This window comes from Mobula birostris, chromosome 4 (assembly GCF_030028105.1).
Source record: "Mobula birostris isolate sMobBir1 chromosome 4, sMobBir1.hap1, whole genome shotgun sequence".
Taxonomy (NCBI): domain Eukaryota; kingdom Metazoa; phylum Chordata; class Chondrichthyes; order Myliobatiformes; family Myliobatidae; genus Mobula; species Mobula birostris.
The window spans coordinates 111,524,295-111,549,881 of NC_092373.1; the positions used below are offsets into that span (position 1 = coordinate 111,524,295).

General features: G+C 41.7%; 1 protein-coding gene across 5 annotated transcripts in view; it reads left to right on the forward strand.

The window, feature by feature from the left end:
• The window catches only part of tll1 (tolloid-like 1), a 414,821-nt gene that overhangs the window by 379,018 nt on the left and 10,216 nt on the right, over window positions 1-25,587 (forward strand). For all 5 annotated transcript variants that reach the window (XM_072255927.1, XM_072255931.1, XM_072255928.1 and 2 more), the window contains one exon: window positions 21,239-21,489. In XM_072255927.1, coding sequence (XP_072112028.1) covers window positions 21,239-21,489 — 251 coding nt within the window. The remainder of the gene's footprint in view (window positions 1-21,238; window positions 21,490-25,587) is intronic.

A 25,587-nucleotide genomic window follows, 5' to 3' on the forward strand; every position in this document is an offset into this window, starting at 1 on the left:
GTGAAAGTGAGATATTTAAGGGGAACATGAGAGGGAGCCTTCACTCAGAAAGTGGTGAGCGTGTGGAACGGGCTGACAGCTTAAGTGGTGGATGCGGGTTCAATTTCAACATTTGAGAGAAATTTGATAGGTACATGATTGGAAGGGGTCTTGAGGGCAGGGTTCAGGGTGCAGGTCAATGGGACTAGGCAGATTAATAGTTTGACATGGGCTAGATGGGCTGAAGGGCCTGTTTCTGTGCTGTAGTTTTCTATCAGCAGTACTGAGGAGGTAGTTCTAAATTCTTGTCTAGTCAATACTGGGGGTGTACTCTACAAATGGTCGCTGTGGGATGCAACACTCGAGGTTGAGTAGAGAGATGAATGGAGGATGGTGAAATCCATTCAATCTGTGTGTCTGCATTGCTGAGGTAGTTTCCTGGTGTGTGTGGGTGTTACCACATTGAGCTGTGTCATATAAAATGAAACTGAGCTGCAGAAGAACAAAGGGTTACAACATTAGGTAATAACAGTTTCATTTATGATATGGAAAACTTATAGTGCCAAAAAAATAATAGTGTTTGAGAGTATTAAATTTGCTCCAGTATTTGTAAAATATTATAATTGTATGGTATATTCAGAATGTATATCAACATACATTTCAAATAAGATGTGTTATAAACATATAAGTGGCTTATTCCCCACTTTCCTTTCCAGTCCTGATAATGAGTCTCAGCCTGAAATATTGACTGTTTATTCCTCTCCGCAGATACTGCCTCACCTGCTGAGCTCCTCCAGCATTTTGTGTGTCTTGGTCTGGATTTCCAGCATCTGCAGAATCCCTTGTGTCTGTAAAGAAGTAATAGTTTACCATTTGTTTTTAAATCTCCTATCCCTAAGATTGACCCATTTGTTTGGTCCTGCTGCTTAAGTAATAGGTTGTGAATTTGTTGCTTTGTTTGAGGTATCGGGATATGAATTTAATTCAAGGGTGAATCTCATAACTAGCAGATCCGGTCTTACTGCACTGCCAAGGAAAAATGCATAGCATTGACCAATGATGCAGACGCACGTTGCTATGAAAGCTGGAAGTCTGAACTAAATACAAAATTCAGCAACTGTGCAGTGTTGATGAAAAGTGAACAAGCTGTAACATTGGAGCCACAGGAGATCGAAGATGCTAGAACTGTGGAGCAACACTCACTCATAAGTGCCTGAGGAACTCAGCAGGTCGGAAAGCATCAAAAGAGGGAAATGGATAGTCAACGTTTCAAGTCGAGGCTAGAAAGGAAGGAGAAAAAGCTAGTGTGATACAGAGCAAGATCTTGTCTGTTCCAATTGCCTCCGTTCACCCACCTCCTTAATCTGCTCATCTCTTGCACTCTCTTCCCATTGGCTCCTTTCTTCACCTCCCTCCCTTTATTCCATGCTCAGATTCCATCTTCTTCAACCCTCTTTCACTTCCACCTATCATCACCCAGCTTTTAGCGTCATTCTCATTCTTTTCCTATTACTCCCCCCTCATCTCTATCCGGCAACACTTTCTCCTCCCTTTCCCCATTGTTCTGTATTGGTTTTCTTCCTTCCTTCTCTCCAGTTCAAGTGAAGTGTCTTGAACTGAAACGTTGACTGTCCATTTTCCCCCTGTAGAAATTGTGATATTAGTGCTATCTCTCTCTTGGTATATGACCCGCTAAGAATTGCCATCCTTTGCTGTTTTTTTGGAGACTAATAATGCTTCAGCAATACTTTGAAAAATGAGGGTGTGCCATTGATAAGGGGTGTGATTGTCTTAACACTGGTAACAGACACTATTGTAACAGATAATAATTCTGGACATCCAGGTACAGTAGCAATGTTGAGACATCACTTACAGCTATTTAGGTGTTGAGCTATTTTTATTGCCTGTGAGTCACTGGTTTCCAAATTGTGCTAGTTCATCACTTAGAGTAGTTGCAAGAGGGATGTAAATAGGAAAAGCAGAATAGAGAGCTTGAAGTTTTCTTCATTGAGAGTCTCAGAACATCAGAGTTTAATGATATACTACTGATAGTATATGTACCTATTGAAATACTTAGGGTCTAAAAAGCAGCAAGCTCCTTTGCACATTATATTAAAGTAGATGTGTTAGGATTATAAATTAATATCCTTTGTTTGATTGCAAGTACTGTGCAGATGCAATAGAAGCATTCTCACACAGGTCAGGCAAAGAGCTTTGGAAAACCAGTTTCTATAAAAGGGAGGTACTGCTTAGTGGAGCGGTCATCGTGGGAGCGGTTGTCGTTGGAGTAGTCTGAGGCAGAGTAGTAAGGCTTTGACTCAACAGGGCTTCGGCAAGAACAGATTGAGGCAAAGTAAGTGCACAAGTTCATTCCTTATTTCTTAGTTAAACCTTGAGAGAATAAAGTGTGTGTCTACAGAGCCAGTATTCTGCTCTGGATGTCAGATATGGGATTTCTGGGAGCCTTCCAGTCTCCCTGATGGTCACATCTGCACCAGGTGCATTGAGATGCAGCTCCTCAGAGACCGTGTTAGGGAATTTGAGCTGCAGCTTGATGGCCTTTGGCTTGTTAGGGAAAGTGAACCAGTGATAGACAAGAGCTACAGGGAGGTAGTCACCCCAAGGCTACAGGAGACAGATAAATGGGTGACTGTCAGGAGAGGGAGGGGAGAACGTCAGATAGTGGACAGCACCCCTGTGGCCATCCCTCTCAACAATAAGTACTCCATTTTGAGTACTACTGGGGGGGACCTGCCTGAGGGAAGCAACAGTGTCCGTGCCTCTGGCACTGAGTCTGGCCCTGTGGCTCAGAAGGGTAGGGGACTGAAGAGGATGGCAGCAGTGATAGGGGACTCTAGCTATGGGGACAGATAGGAGATTCTGTGGATACAAAAGGGAAACACGGATGGTAGTTTGCCTCCCAGGTGCCAGGGTCTGGGATGTTTCTGAATGCGTCCGCAACTTCCTGAAAGGGGAGGGTGAGCAGCCAGAAATTGTAGTACATATTGGTACCAACAACAGAGGAAGGAAAGGGAGGAGTTCCTGAAAATAGAATACAGGAAGCTAGGAAGGAAGATGAGAAGCAGGACCTCAAGTGTAGTAATCTCGGGATTGCTGCCTGTGCCATGTGACAGTGAGGATAGGAATAGAATGAGGTGGCCGGTAAATGCGTAGCTGAAGAAATGGAACAGGGGGCAAAGATTCAGATTTCTGGATAATTGGGACCGCTTCTGGGGCAGGTGTGACCTGTACAAAGGGAATAGATTGCACCTAAATCCGAGGAGGACCAATATTCTTGCGGGCAGGTTTACTAGAGCTGTTGGGAGTGGTTTAAACTGATATGGCAGGGGAATGAGAACCAGTACGATAGAGCTGAGGATGAGCCAGCAGGTTTACAAATAGATGATGGATGTAACATGAATATAAGGAAGGACAAGCCAGTGATTGGGTACAAATGCAGACAGGGCAAAGAGTTAAATTGTACCATAGAGGCAAAATTGAAAAGGGCAAAAATGCAGGACTGTAGGTGCTGTATTTAAATCCACATAACATTTGGAATAAGGTGGATGAACTCATAGTGCAGTTAGAGATTGGTCAGTATGACGTGGGCATCACTGAGTCATGGCTGAAAGCAGGTCATAGTTGGGAGTTTAACATCAAAGGATATATTTTGTCTCGAAAGGACAGGCAGGAAGGCATAGGCGGTGGTGTGGCTCTGTTGGTAAGAGGTTGAATTACAACTTTAGAAAGAAGTGACATAGGGTCAGGGAATGTTGAATCTTTGTGGGTGGAGTTAAGAAACTGCAAGGGTAAATAAAACATTATGGAAATCATATATAGGTCTCCAAATAGTAGCAAAGATGTGGGATTGAGGTTGTAAAGGGAGCTGGAAAAGGCATGTAATAAGGGTAATGATACAATTGTAATGGGGACTTCAGTGTGCAAGGGGATCAGGTTGGTGTCACATCGCAAGCGAGGGAATTTATTGAATGCCTATGAGATGGCTTCTTAGGGCAGCTTGTGCTACTTGGGGAAAGGCTATCTTAGACTGTGTTGTGTAATAACTCAGAGCTTAATGTAAAGGAACTCTCAGGAGGCAGTGATTATAATATGATTGAATTCATACTGCAATTTGAGAGGGATAAGTACAAGTCACATGTATCAGTATCACAATGGAATAAAGGGAATTACAGAGGCATGAGAGAGGAGCTTGCCCAGGTAGATTGGAGAAGAATAATGGTGGGGAAGATGGCAGAGCAGAGATGGCTGAAGTCTTTGGGAATAGTTCACAAAGCACAGGATAGATATGTCCCACAGAAGAAGTTGTGCTCAAATGGCAGGGGTCAGCAACCATGGCTGACAAAGGAAGTTAAGGACTGCATAAAAGCCAAGGAAACAACATATAAGGTTGCAAAAGTGAATGGTAAGTTGGATGATTGGGAAGATATTAAAATCCAACAAAATTCAACTTAAAAAAAACACTATAGTAGGGAAAAGATGAAATATGAGGCCCATCTAGCCAATAATATAAAGCAGGATACCAAAGGTTTTTTCAGTTATATAAAGAGTAAAAAGGAGGTGAGAGTTGAGATTGGACAACTGGAAAATGATGCTGGTGAGGTAGTAACGGTGGGCAAAAAAATGGCAGATGAACAATGGATACTTTGTATCTGTCCTCACTGTGGAAGGCACTAGCAGTGTGCCAGAAGTCCACGAGTGTCAGGGAGCAGGAGTGAGTGCCATTGCTATTACAAAGGAAAAAAATGCGAGGCAAATTGAGAGGTCATAAGGTGGATAAGTCAGCAGGACCAGGTGGACTACATCCCAGTTTTAACTTTGAACTGAATTTGAAGATGAAAGATGAAATTTTGCATTAAGATGTGGGCTGCATCATAGAATATGAAAGGAACATTATGGCACCCCCTACTGTTCCAAGTAGATGTAGTATTAAAAACAAAAATTTTATTTTAATATTCATGTATACCTCTTTATGACTTTGATATCCAGCTTTGGACTATAGTATGTAACTGTATTCATATACAGTATGTCTGGTTCACATCATTGGTGGTTCTGTTCTATTAGAGATCATTCTCATTTCCTATTAATTACTGTCAACCCTTTCTAGAAGAGTGTGTCTAAATAGTTTAATCAGTTAGCCTAGTTACAAAGAAAATGAATTTGTCCTGGAATTCTCCTAATGTAATTGTATTCACCCAATGATGGTAAAAGTTGAAGAAGATTAAAACATCTTGCCTCATTTGCTTTTAGAGAATTGCCAAAATTTTCTGCTCTGTACTGCTATTTAGTAATTTCTTGAGGGTGGAAGTCAGATGACTGTAGTATCCTGTAGGAAATGGAGGATGCAATCAGTTCAATCAAGACTGATTTGAATTTAATTCCATTTCCCAGCAATGATTTCATGATTGCATAACACATTTCCCTAACAGAAGTCTGTTATCTCAGTTTTCAGATTTTCATTGGGCAAAGCCTCTGCATGGTTTGGGGGAGAGGGGGCTAGGTTTCAGCTAACCTGGTGTCTCCTTGAATCATCCAGTTATAATTTTGCTTTGCCTTGTTCTAGAATCTCATCAGAGGAATTAACTTCTACCTACCCAATGAAATTCCCTAATCATCTTGAACACTTCACTTACATTACTTATATTGTTTATATTATTACTGTTTTTACACTATTAGAAACATAAAAACACAGAAACATAGAAAACCTACAGCACAATACCGGCCCTTCGGCCCACAAAGCTGTGCTGAACATGTCCTTACCCTAGAACTACTTAGGCTGACCCATAGCCCTCTATTTTTCTAAGCTCCATGTACCTATCCAGGAGTCTCTTAAAAGACTCTATCGTTTCCACCTCCATCACCACCACTGGTCGCCCATTCCACGCACACACCACTCTCTGCATAAAAAACATACCCCTGACATCTCCTCTGTACCTACTTCCAAGCACCTTAAAACTATGCCCTCTCATGCTAGCCATTTCGGCCCTCGGAAAAAGCTTCTGACTATCCACTTCTCATTATCTTGTACACCTCTATCAAGTCATCTCTCATCCTCCGTCGCTCCAAGGAGAAAAGGCCAAGTTCACTCAACCTCAATAAGGCATGCTCCCCAATCCAGACAACATCCTTGTAAATCTCCTCTGCACCCTTTCTATGGTTTCCACGTCCTTCTTGTAGTAAGGCGACTAGAATTGAGCACAGTATGCCAAGTGGGGTCTGACCAAGGTCCTATATAGCTGCAACGTTACCACTTTGCTCTTAACTCAATCCTATGGTTGATGAAGGCCAATGCACTGTATGAATTCTTAGCAGCTTTGAGTGTCCTATGGGCTTGGACCCCAAGATCCCTTTGCCAAGAGTCTTATCATTAATGCTATATTCTGCCATCATTTTTGACCTACCAAAATGAAGCATCTCACACTTATCTCGGTTGGACTCCATCTGCCACTTCTCAGCTCAGTTTTGCATCCTATCAATGTTCTGCTGTAGCCTCTGACAGCCCTCCACACTATCCACAACAGCCCCATTATTATTCTGTATTTATTATTAATTAAATGCACTGCTAAATGTGTTTTTAAAAGCTGCTGCTGTAATGAAGGGATCAATAATGTATTATTATTACTAATACGTGTCGGGCAATAAAAGCCAAGCTTTCGTATCTCATTTCAAATCATGGCCCCATTTCAAACCTCGTGAGTAAATGCATTGATACAAATCCTTACACTGACACTTAAGTTTTCAGAGTTCAAAGTAAATTTATTATCAAAGTACATGTATATCACCAAACACTACCCTGAGATTCAGTTTTGTAGGCATTTACAGTAAAACAAAGAAGTACAATAGAATTAATGAAAAACTACACACAATGACTGACAAATTGTGCAAGTACAGAAAAAAACAACATAATAATAAGTAAATAAATAAAACTGAGAACATCAGTTGTAGAGTCCTTGCGTTCAGTGTAGTGGTGAGTGCCTGATGGTTGAAAGGTAATAACTGTTCCTGAACCTGGTGGTGCGGGACCTAAGACTCCTCTACATTCGCTCTGATGGTAGCAGCAAGAAGAGAACATGACCAGGATGGTTGAGGGGTTGGGAGAGGGGGGGAGGTGGGGAGTCCCAGATGATGGATGCTGCTTCTTTCTTGTGGAAGTGTTCTTTGTAGATGTGCTTTTCCTGTGATGAACTGAGCTGTATCCATCTTTAGTCATAGTCATACTTTATTGATCCTGGGGAAAATTGGTTTCGTTACAGTTGCACCATAAATAATAAATAGTAATAGAACCATAAATAGTTAAATAGTAATATGTAAATTATGAAATAAATCCAGGACCTGCCTATTGGCTCAGGGTGTCTGACCCTCCAAGGGAGTTGTAAAGTTTGATGGCCACAGGCAGGAATGACTTCCTATGACGCTCCGTGCTGCATCTCGGTGGAATGAGTCTCTGACTGAATGTACTCCTGTGCCCACCCAGTACATTATGTAGTGGATGGGAAACATTGACCAAGATGGCATGCAACTTAGACAGCATCCTCTTTTCAGACACCACCATCAGAGAGTCCAGTTCCATCCCCACAACATCACTGGCCTTACGGATGAGTTTGTTGATTCTGTTGGTGTCTGCTACCCTCAGCCTGTTGCCCCAGCACACAACAGCAAACATGATAGCACTGCCCACCACAGACTCGTAGAACATCCTCAGCATCGTCCGGCAGATGTTAAAGGACCTCAGTCTCTTCAGGAAATAGAGACAGCTCTGACCCGTCTTGTAGACAGCCTCAGTGTTCTTTGACCAGTCCAGTTTATTGTCAATTCGTATCCCCAGGTATTTGTAATCCTCCACCATGTCTACACTGACCCCCTGGATGGAAACAGGGGTAACCGGTACCTTAGCTCTCCTCAGGTCTACCACCAGCTCCCTAGTCTTTTTCACATTAAGTTGATCCGAAAACTTCTGAAGATGACAAGACTCTGTGCAGTAGTTGAAGTCCGAGGTGTAAATGGTGAAGAGAAAGGGAGACAAGACAGTCCACTGTGGAGCCCCAGTGCTGCTGATCACTCTGTCGGACACACAGTGTTGCAAGTACACGTACTGTGGTCTGCCAGTCAGGTAATCAAGAATCCATGATATCAGGAAAGCATCCACCTGCATCGCTGTCAGCTTCTCCCCCAGGAGAGCAGGGAGGGTGGTGTTGAACGCACTGGAGAAATCAAAAAACATGACCCTCACTGTGCTCGCTGGCTTGTCCAGGTGGGCGTAGACACGGTTCAGCAGGTAGACGATGGCATCCTTAACCCCTAGTCAAGGCTGGTAGTTTTTAGTTCTTGTGCTCTGGTGTTTCCATACCAAGCTGTGATGCTTGTCAGGATACTCTCCACTGTACATCTATAGAAGCTCATCAGAATTTTAGATGACATACCAAATCTGCACAAACTTCTAAGAAAGTAGAGACACTGCCATGCTCTCTTTGAAATGGCATTTACATGCTGGTCCCAGGTCAGAACCTCTGATATGATGATGCCCAGGAATTTGAATTTACTGATCCTTTCCATCTCTGATGCCATAATGGGCAATGGCTCTGACTCATGGACCCCCAATTTCTTCCTTACTGTAGACAATAAATAACTCTTTAATTTTGCTGATGTTGAGGTTGTTGTTGTGGCACCACTCACCAGATTTTCAATCTCCCTCCTCTATGCTGATTCATCGCCACCTTTGATTCGGCCAACAATAATGATTTGATCGGAGTTTTCTTCTGGTCTTATACATTGTACTAGCTATGATCTTTAATCTGATATCTTGACTGTTTCTTTTTCTGCAGATATTAATGTGTGTCTGCAAAATTTTCTATTTTGATTTCAGATTACTGGATTCAGATTGATTTAGTTTTCACAATGCAATAATGTTTAGTGTAGAAATTCTCAGTCTGACAGTCTAAGCACAAAACCATAGTGAGAAGTACTGTCCAGACACTATATGGAAAATGTACTATTTTATGTTGAATTACAAACTATTTTTTGCCACCTTAAAGCAATATACTGAAGTGATTGATGCCTATGGATCTGTAAACTGGTACAGCAAAGGAAAAGAACATTCAGGAAGAGCTTAAGTTTTTCGTAAGAGGGAATATTCATTCTGCTCTTTGTGTCATTTATAATATTCATGCCTGGCATGGACATTAAACAAAGAGTATGAAAATTATTAAAGAAAAGAGACATGATTATCTACATAACTGTATGAAATGCTTGCAGATAACCATCATAAGGAAGTTGCATTAAAATTTCCAAAGCTTAATGTCAAACTTAAATGTTCCAAATCTACAGACCAGTTCAGAATTCTAAATCTGTCAGCTTATTCATAACAGATTAATCTTGTTCAGATCCCCAGGACTTGCAATGGAGAACCACTCCTCAGATCTTGCATTAAGTTACACTTGCAACACCGTTGACTAAAGTGGGGATTGTAGCCTGTAGACAAAGTGAAACAAGAAAGATAAGTTCCTGTTCTTCCCCAAGTTTAATGGTTTTAGTTATAGATGTGATTCTAACCATCTTTACATAATATTAGTTTTTTTTTAAATGCTTGACTTTCAATTATCAGACGCATATGAAAACCCTTACATGACTATTAGGAAAACAGAGTTTGGGACCCTCTTGGTTGTTAAGCCTTTCAGTGCATCTGGTGTGGAGGTGCTATAGTGCTCCACTGGAGGCTACGCTGCGGTTTAGATGACGGACTGGAATCCAGGACACTGGGCTTGCACCAGTGAGATCCAACTGACATGTTAATGTAAGCTAACACAGAAAGTACCATGGTCACAACTAATAACAGCTGAGAGTTTCTTTGCTTTTCATGGAATTTGCATTTAGTTGGACGAGTCCCAAGCCAATATATCCATTTTTAGGAAATCTCAATATTCTTATTACTACTTTATTACCAAGGCAGCTCTTAAAACAATGCATACTTATAAGCAAATGATCTTTGATGGTTTCCATTAAGTCAAATTAGGGTTTGAGGTCATGTACAGAGCTCCTCAAGGGGTATTCAGGCACAGGCATGGAACCTGCTCTGTAACTCCCTCGTTCCCTCCAGAGCAACAAAAGCCATTTAGAAAGAGTTGCACATTAGTTGATTGCCTTAATGATTTTTTTGCAAAAAAATAACCCAACTGCTGTAATTGAGTGCAAAGGAAGTTAAACCATAAGGTTAGTGCTATTGATGAATTGTTCAAAAATATTCAGGCAATCTGGCCACTTGGCAGCAAGAATCGAAGCAGCCAGCATTATACTGTATGTTTGTTCTGTTGGTCATTCAGCACTGATAGAGGCAATTGGCATTGATGCACCCACCCACTTGCTGTCTGTACTGAAGGATCATTTACCCAAAACATTACTTCTTTCTAGTTCTCCACAGATATTTCTTGACCCATTGATTATACACGACAGCAAATTTTTTCGAAAGTGTTGCTTCCTCTGAGTTTTAAAAAATTTATTATAGACTGCTTGAAGCTGAACACAAAGATAATTTCAGACTACTTGTAGAAATTTGGAGAAACAAGAAATTATATTTTATTGAATATAATGCACTTAAGTGCATAGCATTGCTAACACTGCAATAGTTCAACTAAACTAAAAGTGCTTTGTTGATAATTTTCATTTGTACTCGGTGTTTGAGGCTTCGTGCTTAAGAGTCCAACAATAATCAGCCAGCATTGATGGATTCCAGTTGCCGTGATACCATTTCGCCATGACCACAATGTTCAGCAATGCCCTTTCACCATGCTCGTCACTGACCGCACCAAGATTTGCAGGAAGAAGTCTAAATGGGAATGCAGAAAATATGTCTTTAGTGACATGTTGCATTACAATGGTTTTGTATTCTTGAAGCATTTTGCCAACCAGCTGCATGTAGTTTGGTGCTCAGTAGTTGCCAAGAAATTTTTCAACAATGTCCTTGAATGCCTTCCAGGCAATTTTCTCTGGTCCCACTAGAAGTTTTTCTAATTGCTTATCAATAATGACTTGCTTGATTTGTGAACTAACAAAAATGCCTTCCTTAATCTTTGCATTAGATATTCTAGGAAATGTTTGTCTCAAATATCAAAATCCTTCACCTTCCTTGTTCATTGCTTTCACAAAAATTTTCATAAGCCCCTGTTTTATATGAAGCAGAGGTAAAAAAATATCTTTGTTAAGTCTAGATGTAGCTTATGTGCCACAATTTTCTGCCCTGGAACCAAGTGCTTACAGAGTGGTCAATCCTTTTTAATGTAATAAGATTCTTTAGCATGGCCATCCCATTCGTAAATGAAACAACAGCACTTGGTGTATCTGAGCTACTTGCTTAGTAGCAGCCATTCTAAAACCTATCCGGCCATGCCGAATCTGCTCTGTCAAAGCATACCTGGACAGGATAGAAAACTTTAAAGTTTACATTGTGGGCAACATTTTAACTGACTTGAATTATGAATTGAAATAACAAATATAGGCAATTTTAAAAAAATAGTGCTTGATAGGGAAATGTCATGGTGATTTTCATGATCAGCAGCCCAAAATCCATAAGATGCACCCAAAAGTATTCAGGAAGCAAAATCTTTGTCATTCAGTGTTATTATTTTTATTTTTGGTTTTTACTTCATTTCTACTGATTGGACTGTCCAAGTGCACAATTCCACAATAATTACTACCACGAAGAACTTCACTCAACTGAAGTGAAGGATTACTTTCAGTGGGATGTATTGAAGCCAAATATTAGCTTTCCTGTCACATCCCCTGCTTTAAAACAAAAGGATGTTTTCTGTTGAATCTGGATTCTTGCTGAATGTCAAATCTTAATGTTGGAGGTTAACTTGCAAAACACAGCTGGGCTCTATTCTAAATCACGTTGAGACCAAACACCAGCTAACAGCTGTGTTCCATTCCCTCACCTTTATTGTGCTCTGCCCAGCAGCCTTTTCCCACTTTGGTTTCATCTGTTTTATGTGAGATTTGCAGAGAGTGAACAGCTTATTGCAGTTACCAGCCAAGAAATTGGGCATGTGGTTAATAGAGTGATTGCTTCAGTGCCAGTCTGACCTCAGCTGAACGAATGAATTGATGGTTCAGATGCCGTTGGTTGGTTGGGGGCTGATGAATTCCAGTTGGTTATGGGGCCAAGCAGAGGGATGGTGTGGGGGGGAAACATTGCAGAAGCATGTGTGGTAAGGAGTGCTGCCATTTGCAGTTCTGTAAAAGAAGTGCTTCTGCCCTATGGCTCTATTGAAGTGTAATTTAATAAAAATTTATTTCCAATTTCAAATGTGTCTTTAAAGGAGATCTGATTCATCACTCCAAAGCTGATTTAATAAGGTGAAGCAATACACACAAAATGCTGGGGGAACTCAGCAGGCCAGGCAGCATCTATGGAGAAGAGTTAAATGGTCAACATTTTGGACAGAGACCCTTCATCAGGACTATTTACTTCTTTCCATAGTTGCTGCCTGGCCTGCTGAGTTCCTCCAGCATTTTGTGTGTGTTGCTTTGATTTCCAGCATAGTAATAATAATAAGTACTTTATTGATGCCAAGTGGGAAATTCTTTTGTTACAGCAGCAACACTTAAAAACACACCTAGAAGTGTGCAGACATAATTAATAATAAAGTAGAGAATAATAATATACACAATAATATTAGATTTTAGCATATGCAGATTTTCTCGTGTTTATAGTGAGGTGAAGTTTGCATTGCCCATCCTCTGCCCAGTTGAACTCAAATGCCATGTTGGGACCCCAGTTATATATTTATGGCATTTATATAGGCATCCATTAGTCTCGTGAGACCGTGGATTTGCTCCTTGGAAGGTTTCCAGGGCGCAGGCCGGGGCAAGGTTGTATGGAAGACCAGCAATTGCCTATGCAGCAAGTCTCCCCTCTCCATGACACCAATGTTGTCCAAGGGAAGGGCATTAGGACCCATACAGCTTGGCACCAGTGTCATCGCAGAGCAATGTGTGGTTAAGTGCCTTGCTCAAGGACACACAAGCTGCCTCATCCAAGGCTCGAACTAGCGACCTTCAAATCACTAGTTGAATGCTGTAACCACTTGGCCACACATTAAATACCATTTTATGCATCCTGCAGTACAACTCAGATAAGCAAGATCACAATTTACCTCGTAGTTCTTCGGTTTCTTTCCCATAAAGCAGAACAATATAAAATTTTTCTTGTACGTTAATGTATCTGTTTGTAATGTTGTGTACTGAGGAGCTAAAACAGCATCATCTGATCTCCACATAGGCTGGATGAGTAATTATTGGTATGAAGTCTGCAGTGTAGGGTAGTGCTAATAGATTTTGTTTTTAATTTTTACTTTATTGAGATATTGTGCAGAGATGGCCCTTCCAGCCCTTCAAGCTACGCGACTCAGCAACCCTCAATTAAACCTTGGTCTAATTACTGGACAATTTACAATGACCAATTAACCTACTAACCGATGCATCTTTGGACTGTGGGAGGAAACCGGAGCACCTGGAGGAAACCCACATGTTCCTGGGGAGAATGTAGAAACTTCTTACAAGCAGTGGCGGGAATTGAATCCTGGTCACCGGTACCGTAAAGCATTGTGTTAACCAGTACGCTACTATTGAGAGAAATTTTCAATTTCAGAACTTTGGAGTAACAACATAACTAATGAGCAGTAATTTCAAACTCAGTATTTTTCTTATTAGTTTTACTTTCAAAACAAGACTGCCACACTGTAATTTTTAGTTTGATTCCAGCCTACCAAAAGCAGACCTGGATGTAAGAAATCCTGATTGCACATTATTTATTTTCTATTTTCTTTTCAAGGGTCAAATGTTCTATCTTTAATACCAGAATATGAACAAAATATTTCTCCCATATTTTAATAACATTTAAAAATTTAAGATCCATTTAAAATTCCATTTTAGTAATTATTATGCAAATTAACACTGTGCCATAAGATCAGCATGAGCATTTGGTTTGAAACAGCATGGCAAAGCAAATAAACTTAATCCTTCGTTCCATGGAGTGGGAATGTGCAGTGCTGATGGTTGTTACTTCGCTGTGAGTGGTATGGTTAGAAAGTCGTTCTAAAGCTTGTGAGGGCATAGCCTCAGAATGCAAGCATGTCTCTTTAGAAGCATGTTGAGGAGGAGATTCTTTAGCCAGAGGGTGGTGAAACTGTAGAATGCATTGCTACAGAAGGGGGTTAATAGGTTCTTGATCACTTAGTGTCAAATATTACAGGGAGAAGGCAGAAGAGTGGGGTTGAGAGGGATAATAGATCAACCATGATTGAATGGCAGAGGAGACTCGATGGGACAAATGGCCTAATTCTGCTCCTATATCTTGCTGTCTTATGGTCCAACAGGGATGCAGATTAAAATAAAGTACGATTAACTCATCAATTAATTAAATAGCTGGTCATGCATGAATATACCACATTTACTCTTTAAGCTGCTAAGCTGTTAAACTGAAAGCTTTTGAAATCAAAAAGCCTGTAAATTGTAAGTAAAAACAGAAAGGTACTGTAAAGCTTCTATGGGTCAAGCAGCACCCAAGAAGAGAGAAGATATTTCTCCACGATATCCACAATATTCAACTTTGAGCATTTATTTCCAATCCTTGGTACTCTTTGGGGGAAAAAAAAGGAATAAAGGCCGTGTGTGATATTTGACGTAATCAACAGTGCCTTTTTCCGGAATACTAGAATTCAAAGATTTGAATTTACCATCCTACCTGTTTTGTCGATTGCTGCTGCAATGTTGATGCTGGACTTAAGCGCCTGGGCTTTTCACTTCCTTCATGTTGTGGTGCATCGGGCAGATTTGATTTCCACTAGCCACAGAAACTCTGTTATGGTCCTGTTGCATTTCTGGAACATTGACAGAATTTTTGTGAACACAACAAACAAAGGATATTGAGGAGGTAAACATTTTCACTCTGGACAACTGATACAGTAACTTTAAAAATTTCAGAGATTTATTAGGGTGATAGACAATAGGTGCAGGAGTAGGCAATTCAGCCCTTCGAGCCAGCACCGCCATTCACTGTGATCATGGCTGATCATCCACTATCAGTATCCAGTTCCTGCCTTATCCCCATAACCTTTGATTCCGCTATCTTTAAGAGCTCTATCCATCTCTTTCTTGAAAGCATCCAGAGACTTGGCCTCCACAGCCTACTGGGGCAGAGCATTCCATATATCCACCACTCTCTGGGTGAAAAAGTTTTTCCTCAACTCCATTCTAAATGGCCTACCCCTTATTCATAAACTGTGGCCTCTGGTTCTAGACTCACCCATCAGCGGGAACATGCTTCCTGCCTCCAGCGTGTCTAATCCCTTAATAATCTTATATGTTTCAATAAGATCCCCTCCCAGCCTTCTAAATTCCAGAGTATACAAGCCCAGTCGCTCCAATCTTTTGACATATGACAGTCCCGCCATCCCGGGAATTAACCTTGTGAACCTACGCTGCGCTCCCTCAATAGCAAGAATGTCCTTCCTCAAATTTGGAGACCAAAACTGCACACAGTACCCCAGGTGTGGTCTCACCAGGGCCCTGTACAGTTGCAGAAGGACCTCTTTGCTCTTATACTCAATTCCCCTTGTTATGAAGGCCAGCATACCATTAGCTTTCTTCACAGCCTGCTGTACTTGCATGCTTGCTTTCAGTGACTGATGTACAAGAACACCTAGATCTCGTTGTGCTTCCCCTTTTCCTAATTTGACTCCATTTAGATAATAATCTGCCTTTCTGTTCTTACCACCAAAGTGGATAACCTCACATTTATCCACATTAAACTGCATCTGCCATGCACCTGCCCACTCACCCAGCCTGTCCAAGTCACCCTGCGTTCTCATAACATCCTCCTCACATTTCACACTGCCACCCAGCTTTGTGTCATCGGCAAATTTGCTAATGTTACTTTTAATTCCCTCATCTAAATCATTAATATATATTGTAAACAGCTGCGGTCCCAGCTCTGAACCCTGCGGTACCCCACTGGTCACCGCCTGCCTTTCCAAAAGGAACCCGTTAATCGCTACTCTTTGTTTTCTATCAGCCAGCCAATTTTCCAATCCATGTCAGTACTCTGCCCCCAATACCATGTGCCCTAATTTTGCCCACTAATCTCCTATGTGGGACTTTATCAAAGGCTTTCTGAAAGTCCAGGTACACTGCATCCACTGGCTCTCCCTTGTCCATTTTCATAGTTACATCCTCAAAAAATTCAAGAAGATTAGTCAAGCACGATTTCCCCTTCGTATATCCATGCTGACTCGGACCAATCCTGTTACTGCTATCCAGATGCGTCGTAATTTCATCTTTTATAATTGACTCCAGCATCTTTCCCACCATCGACGTCAGGCTAACCGGTCTATAATTCCCTGATTTCTTTTTTCCTCCCTTCTTGAAGAGAGGGGCAACATTAGCCACCCTCCAATCCACAGGAACTGATCCTGAATCTATAGAACATTGGAAAATGATTACCAATGCGTCCACGATTTCTAAAGTCACCCCCTTAAATACCCTGGGATGCAGACCATCAGGTCCCGGGGACTTAGCAGCCTTCAGACCCAACAGCCTATCCAACACCATTTCCTGCCTAATATAAATTTCCTTCAATTCATCTGTTACCCTAGGTCCTTTGGCCACTATCGCATCTGGGAGATTGTTTGTGTCTTCCCTAGTGAAGACAGATCCAAAGTACCTGTTCAACTCGTCTGCCATTTCCTTGTTCCCTGTAATAAATTCACCCGCTTCTGTCTTCAAGGGCCCAATTTTGGTCTTAACTATTTTTTTTCCTTTTCTCATACCTAAAGAAGCTTTTACTATCCTCCTTTGTATTCTTGGCTAGTTTACCTTCGTACCTCATTTTTTCTCCATGTATTGCCTTTTTAGTTACCTTCTGTTGCTCTTTAAAAGTTTCCCAATCCTCCGGTTTCCCACTCGTCTTTGCTATGTTATACTTCTCTTTTATTTTTATACTGTCCATTACTTCCCTTGTCAGCCACGGCCTCCCCTTACTCCCCTTAGGATCTTCCTCTTTGGAATGAACTGATCCTGCACCTTCCACATTATTCCCAGAAACACTTGCCATTGCTGTTCCACTGTCATCCCTGCTAGGGTATTGTTCCATTGATCTTTGACCAGCTCCTCCCTCATAGCACCATAGTTCCCTTTGTTCAACTGTAATACTGACACTTCCGAGTTTCCCTTCTCCCTCTCAAATTGTAGATTAAAACTTATATTATGGTCACTACATCCTAATGGCTCCTTTACCTCGAGGTCCCTGATCAAATCCGGTTCATTGCACAACACTAAATCTAGAATTGTGTTCTCTCTGGTAGGCTCCAGTACAAACTATTCTAAGAATCCATCTCGGAGGGGCTCCACAAACTCCCTTCCTTGGGGTCCAGTACCAACCTGATTCCTCCAGTCTACCTGCATGTTGAAGTCCCCCATAACAACTGTAGCATTACCTTTGTGACATGCCAATTTTAACTCTTGATTCAACTTACACCCTACTTCCAGACTACTGTTTGGGGGCCTGTAGATAACTCCCATTAGGGTCTTTCTACCTTAGAATTTCTCAGTTCTATCCATACTGACTCTATGTCTCCTGATTCTATGTCCCCCCTCGCAAGGGACTGAATATCACTCTTCACCAACTGATTATGGAGAAGGGGATGTGGAGAGCTAGGTAGATGAGAAACATTTTAGAATTGTCTAATGTTGTGTATATGTATGTTCAATCTATGGCAGGAGAATACCATATGACAAGATTCTCTTCTCACAACTGAATTGCCAAGTGATCCAAGATCCTGTACACCTGTGTCAAACCTCTTTTCAGGAAAATTAATTACAACTGCTCTGAAACATTAAACCCTTTGGCTGAACAGCCAAGCAGGCATCTTTTAAAAAGATCATTTGAGTATGTGATCAAAATTTATTTTTAAAAGCCTGGTAATTCAATAAGATAAGCTGTTTGTATTTATTATTGTGCAAATTGATTCAGTTTCCATTCTCAAGTGAAGCATAAAAACAAATTCCGTGTCAGTTAGCATCATTCTGTTAATTTGTTCAGGCCCTCCAGAATCAGAATCAGGTTTAATATCACCAGCATTTGTCATGAAATTTGTTAACTTTGCAGCAGCAATACAATACAATACATGATAATACAGAAAAAAATAATTAAGTAAATCAATAACAGTTAAGTGTGTGTATATATATATGTGTGTGTGTGTGTGTGTGTGTGTGTGTGTGTATGTTAAATAGTTAAATTAAAAATCGTGCAAAAACAGAAATAATAAAAGAAAGTGAGATAGTGTTACTGAGTTCAATGTCTGTTAATGAATCAGATGGCAGAGGGGAAGAAGCTGTTCCTGAATCACTGAGTGTGTGCCTTCAAGCTCCTGTACCTCCCTCCTGATGGTAACAATGAGAAGAGGGCATGTCCTGGGTGATGGGTGTACTTAATAATGGACACTACCTTTCTGAGGCACCACTCTTTGAAGATATCTTGCACAGGGGCTTGTACCCAAGATGGAGCTAACAAATTGTACAACTTTCTGTAGTTTCTTTCAATCCTGTGCAGTAGCATCCACCACCCGATCCCAGACAATGGCGCAGCCTGTCGGAATGCTCTCCACGGTACATCCATAGATGTTTTTGAGTGTTTTAGGAGGCAAATCAAATCTCAAACGCCTAATGAAATATAGCCACTGTCTTGCCTTCTTTATAGCAGCATCAATATGTTGGGACCTAGTTAAATCCTCATAGGTTTTGACTTAAATGCCACATACCTAGCCCTCTGCTGACAATGAACCTCCCGGTTCATTCATGGCTTTTGGTTCGGGAATGTACAGCAAATTTTCATAGGTACAAACTTATCCACACAGGTTTTAATGATACTTCAAGGTATAAATCAACGTTTTGTTCAGACGTTATGTCCTCAGTGGAGCTGGATGGGTTTATGTTATTTCCCAGGCACTGCTCCTTCAGGAGCGTTGCAGAGAATGGGACCTTGTTGTCCAGGGTGAGGTTGGACTGGGATGTCTGCCAGGTGAATTATTAACGTCATCCTTAGTCCCGCCATATCCTGATCCCAAAGGAACTTCTACCATCCCCTTCACCGCCTTTGGTCTCCACAAGGGTTGAGATTGCTTTAAGTTCCAGACCCTTGTCTGGCCCACTCCTACCCAATAAAAACTGTCAGTTCTGTTTTATTCCGCCTTTCCTCTGAATCCCTAATTATTGTCCTTACTCGCCCTTCTCCTGAACTGCTGGTCCTTGATCCATAAACGTCTGAACAGCAGCATTCCAGTGGTCCATACTGGTCTCTGAAAACAGTGTCAGCTGGTGCATTTTTAGGTCCCAAGGTCTCTGCTTCCCCATCCACCACTTGTTTTTTTTTAATCTCATAAACGATGAAGTGATATGTGGTAAGTACATAAAAGTGGGGTAAAAGCCCAATCAGGATTTATTAAATGGCAGATGAAGCACAAAGGGTCCAAGTGCTCTACCTGCTCTCTCTTGCTGTTAATTAGCCTGACCCTCATCCTTCAATCCTCCTTTCAGTCTTCTCTAATGCATCCCTTCGTCTTTTCTTGCTGTCCCTCCCTCTCTCCTTCCATTTCTTACCAGTGCCCCACTATATTTCCCTCACCTCTCATTCTCTTTCCTTTTGTCATTCTCTCTCCTTCCTCAGCTTTTTCTTTTATTCCATTCCACTCTGACTTTCTCACCCTCTTCTCCCCTCCCATCTTCCCTCTCATTCTCTTTCCAACTGCCTGCCTTTCTCCAACTCGCTTCCATTTCCTCTGTCCACTGCACCCTGTTACGCTTCCCTTCTTCCCTCTCCCCACCTAGAGTAACAGCCAAATGTAAGCCTTTGACTGTTGTCTGGGACTTGGGGGACGTCCATCAGCAAGACTTGTCAATGCAGCACTTATGACTCAACAGGAAGAGTTTCTTCCAACAGTTCTGGAAAATCCTCACTGGGAAACTTGTGCAAGATGAGTTTTAATTTACCTTTATAGATAACAATGATTTTGCAGTGTCTCTGCTGACTGTGAAATCTTGGTGGCTCGGTCTTTCCTGACCTGGAACTTGACCTTTGTAGCAAATTTACCAAGGGAAGTAGGGTAACCCATAGTGATTTTATGAGAAAGCCTATTTCTCTCTGAAATGAGGGCTGCCCCAGCTAGTGTAGGATTGTCAGCATCCCAAACTAAGGCACGTGTCCCACACTATACCATCTTGCCTCATTAAAAAAAGTCCCTTACCCTGTTTTGCACATTGTCCCTGTTCCCCATAGCCCTGTGTCTGTCATCTCCTAGTTCATCAAAGCTTTAATTTCACAATCTCATGAAAGTTTGCAAATTTTTGGAAGTTTATTTTTTTAATTTTAATTTATTGAGATACAGTATGCAATAAGCCATTCCGTCCCTTTGAGCCACGCTGCCCAACAATCCCCCAATTTAGCCACAACCTAATCATGGAGCAATTTAGAATGACCAATTATCCTACCAACCGGAATGTCTTTAGAATGTGGGAGGAAACCGGAGCACCTGAAGGAAACTCACATGGTTGAGGGGCTAACGTACAAACTCCTTACAGACAATAACAGGAATTGAACCTGGGTCACTGGTACTGTAAAGTGCTGTGCTAACTACTACACTACAATGCTTGCTTGCTTTACAGTCTCCCCGTCATCTCTGTGCTTTTATGAGGCCAATCTCTTGCACAGATGATTCTAGTCATTGGACCATTGGTGGCATTGCTCTTAGGTTAGGCCCTAAGCTCTCCTTCACTCCATCCATCCTCTTCACATCTCTCTCCACCTTGAGTTTCTTCCTGAAAATATATACTTATGCCCAAACTCTTGGAGAATATGGGTCATTGTTAAATCCTTGTCTGACTTACACTCCTATTTTGCAACAAATTTAAGTTGTTTTTTTTTTATTTACTAAAAGGATCAAATTAACTTGTAATGTTTATGCTCATGTTCAGTTATGTAGTGTGGGGAAAAAAGTTAGCAATTTACAGAAAGATAGTTAATGTCTAATTGTGAATGGATTTTAGAAAACTCATAATTAGGCTAATCAGGCTATTAAGTTAATATTATGATACAGTATTAAATTTCTTCTGAATGGATTTCCATGCCTTTGACTATGGTCTTGCAAATAGATGTGCCAAATGACAAATTGCTTACTTGTTAAATTCTTTGTTTCAGAATGTGGTGGGAGACTGCGGGCTGAAATTATATCCAAAGAGCTGTACTCCCATGCACAGTTTGGGGACAACAACTATCCAGGCCAGGTTGATTGTGAATGGCAGATTGTTGCAGAAAAAGGTTACGGAGTGGAGTTATCCTTCCAAACATTTGAAGTGGAAGTGGAAGCTGACTGTGGCTATGACTTCATTGAAATATTTGATGGGTTTGACACCACTGCTTCAAGGCTTGGACAGTTCTGTGGATCAGGGGTAAGGAACAAGCCAACTTCAATGGATTGATATCAAGATGTATAACTATGAACTATTCTATGAAATGGTAAATTATTGATGAACTTTGCCTGAGAAGCTGGCAGATAATGGAAATCTGCAATAAAGTAGAAAATGATGGAAATAGCAGGTGAGACACCTGACAATGTCAGATCAATAATATTACAGCAGACCTCAGAACGGTTGGAAATCAAACAATTTGCAAAGAGTGGAGAGGGTAGGAGAAAATAAGGAGAAGCTGAATGACAGAGATGTAACAGCTGAAAGATGTGGTGTATCACAGCCACCCAGAGGAAATGTAAATCGAAGAAGATGAATGAAAATAGAAGAGAGAAGAGAAATGCAGGAACTTGGATACAAAACACTTTAGTTGTTGGGTATATGTAAATGTTGTTGATGTAGAATAACATGGCAAAGAATCTTGCAGTGTAGAAACATCACCCATGTTCTTCCCATGCCTCATTCACGTTCGGCTCTCCCTTCTCCTTCCATTTCTTTCTCAGCATGTATTCATACAATCAGAGACTCTCTGGTTAGCCCAGTCTGCTGTAAGTTGGGATGTGGACCAATCCTTTGGTGTATTCAGTTATTTACAACTAATTCCAGTGGCGCTTCACCCAGGGTCCTGATGAAGTTACAATGGAAATATCCTACATTTATTCAAGATCTTCTTCAGTAAAACAAGCACAAACAAGAGAAAATCTGCTGATGCTGAAAACCCGAGCAACATACACAGAATGCTGGAGGAACTCAGCAGGCCAAGTAGAATCTATGGGGAAAAAAAGTACAGTCAACGTTTTGGGGCAAAACCTTTCAGCAGCTCTGGAGAACAAAAACTGAGGAATAGATTTAAAATGTGGGAGGAGGGGAGAGAGAAACAAGGTGATAAGTGAAAATGGGGGAGGGAGGGATGAAGTAAAGAGCTGGGAAGTTGATTGGTGAAAGAGATACAGGGCAGGAGAAGGAGTAGTCTGATAGAAGAGGACAGAAGGCCATGGAAGAAAGAAAAAGGAGGAGCACCAGAGGGCCGTGATGGATGGGCAAGGAGATAAGGTGAGAGATGGAAAAGGGAATGGGGAATGGTGAGGGGGGGGGGGTCATTAATGAAAGTTTGAGAAATCAATGTTCATGCCAAGGGAGTCATGTAGGGAGCAATCCCTGCAGAGAGCAGAAAGTTGGGGAGGGGGCTGGGGAGATGGGGGAGAGGGAAAGGTGTACTTGGTGGTGAGATCCCATTGGAGACTGCAGAAGTTGTGGAGAATTATATGCTGGACACAGAGTCTGGTGGGGTGATAGGTGAGGACATCCTACCCTCAAATTTACCTGGTCCATTTCTGACACACTCTCCCCTTTCTCGATCCCCCTGTCCCTATCTCTGGAGACAGCTGATCTACTGATGTCTATTACACACCCACGGACTCTCACAACTACATGGACTACACCTTCTCCTACCCTGTTACTTGCAAAAACGTTATCCTTTTATCTCAGTTCCTGCATCTCCTCCACATTTGCTCTCAGGATGAGGCTTTTCATTTACAAATGAAGGAGATGTCCTCCTTCAAAGAAAGGGGCTTCCTGTTTTTCACCATCAACATTGCCCTCAAATGCATCTCTTCCATTTCACGCATGTGTGCTCTCACCCCATCCTCCCAACCAGGGAAAGGGTTCCTCTTGTTCTCAGCAACTACCCCACCAGTTTCCACGTCCAGCACATATTCCGTCTGGGTAGCCTCCAACATGATGACGTGAGCATCAATTTCTCGAACTTCGGTAATGCACACCCCCCCCCCACCACTTATTCACTTTTCCTTCTCCAACCTTATCTGCTTGCCTGTACATTGCCTCCCTCTGGTGATCCTTCCCCTTTTTCTTTCTTCCATAAGACCATAAGACAAAGGAGCAGAAGCCGGCCATTCAGCCTATCAAGTCTGCTCCGCCATTTTATCATGAGCTGATCCAATCTCCCATTTAGTCCCACTCCCCCCGCCTTCTCACCATAACTTTTGATGCCCTGGCTGCTCAGATACCTATCAATCTCTGCCTTAAATACACCCAATGACTTGGCCTCCACTGCTGCCCATGGCAACAAATTCCACAGATTCACCACCCTCTGCCTGAAAAAATTTCTTTGCATCTCTGTTCTGAATGGGCGCCCTTCAATCCTTAAGTAATGCCATCTCATACTAGACTCCCCCATCATGGGAAACAACTTTGCCACATCCACTCTGTCCATGCCTTTCAACATTCGAAATTTTTCTATGATGTCCCCCCTCATTCTTCTAAACTCCAAGGAGTACAGTCCAAGAGCGATTAAACATTCCTCATATGTTAACCCTCTGATTGCTGGAATCATTCTAGTGAATCTTCTCTGAACCCTCTCCAACATCAGCACATCCTTTCTTAAATAAGGAGACCAAAACTGCCCACAGTACTCCAAGTGAGGTCTCACCAGTGCCTTATAGAGCCTCAACATCACATCCCTGCTCCCATACTCTATTCCTCTAGAAATGAATGCCAACATTGCATTCGCCTTCTTCACTACTGACTCAACCTGGAGGTTAACCTTTAGGGTATCGGCATGAGGACTCCCAAGTTTCATTACATATCAGAACTTTGAATTCTCTCCCCATTTAAATAATAGTCTGACTGTTTATTTCTTCTACTGAAGTGCATAACCATACACTTTCCAACATTGTACTTCATTTACCACTTCTTAGCCCATTCTCCCAATCTATCCAAGTCTCTCTGCAGACTCTCTGTTTCCTCAGAACTACCGGCCCCTCCACCTATCTTTGTATCATCAGCAAACTTAGCCACAAAGCCATCTATTCCATAATCCAAATCGTTGATGTACAAAGTAAAAAGAAGCGGCCCCAACACTGATCCCCGTGGAACACCACTGGTAACCGGCAGCCAACCAGAATAGGATCCCTTTATTCCCACTCTGTTTCCTGCCAATCAGCCAACGCTCTATCCACGTATGTAACTTTCCCGTAATTCCATGGGCTCTTATCTTGTTTAGCAGCCTCCTGCGGCACCTTGCCAAAGGCCTTCTGAAAATCCAAATACACAACATCCGCTGCATTTCCCTTGTCTAGCCTACTTGTAATTTCCTCAAAAAATTGCAATAGGTTTGTCAGGCAGGATTTTCCTTTAAGAAAACCATGCTGAGTTCTGCCTATCTAGTCATATGCCTCCAGATACTCCGTAACCTCATCTTTGACAATCAACTCCAACAACTTCCCAACCACCGATGTCAAGCTAACAAGTGTATAATTTACTTTTTGCTTCCTTGCCTCCTTCTTAAGTAACGGAGTGGCATTTGCAACCTTCCAGTCCTCCGGAACCATGCCAGAATCTATTGACTTTTGAAAGATCATTGCTAATGCCTCCGCAATCTCCACAGCTACTTCCTTCAGAACACGAGGGTGCATTCCATCTGGTCTGAGAGATTTATCTACCTTTAGACTATTCAGCTTCCTGAGTACTTTCTCTGTCGTAATTGTGACTGTGCACACTTCTCTTCGCTGCCACCCTTGAGTGTCCGGTATACTGCTGATGTCTTCCTCGGTGAAGACTGATGCAAAATACTCGTTCAGTTCCTCCGCCATTTCCTTATCTCCCATTACAATTTCTCCAGCATCATTTTCTATCAGTCCTATATCTACTCTTACCTGTCTTTTACTCTTTATATACTTGAAAAAGCTTTTAGTATCCTCTTCAATATTATTTGCTGGCTTCCTTTCATAGTTCATCTTTTCCCTCTTAATGACCTTCTTAATTTCCTTTTGCAAGCTTTTAAAAATTTCCCAATCCTCTGTCTTCCCATTAATTTTTGCTTCCTTGTATGCCCTCTCCTTTGCTTTAACTTTGGCTTTGACTTCTCTTGTCAGCCACAGGTGCATCCTTTTCCCATTCAAAAATGTCTTCTTTTTTGGAATATATCTGTCTTGCACCTTCCTCATTTCTCGCATAAACTCCAGCCACTGCTGCTCTGCCGTCCTTCTGGCTAGTGTCCCTTTCCAGTCAACTTTGGTCAGTCTTCTCTCATGTAATTTCCTTTACTCCACTGAAATACCG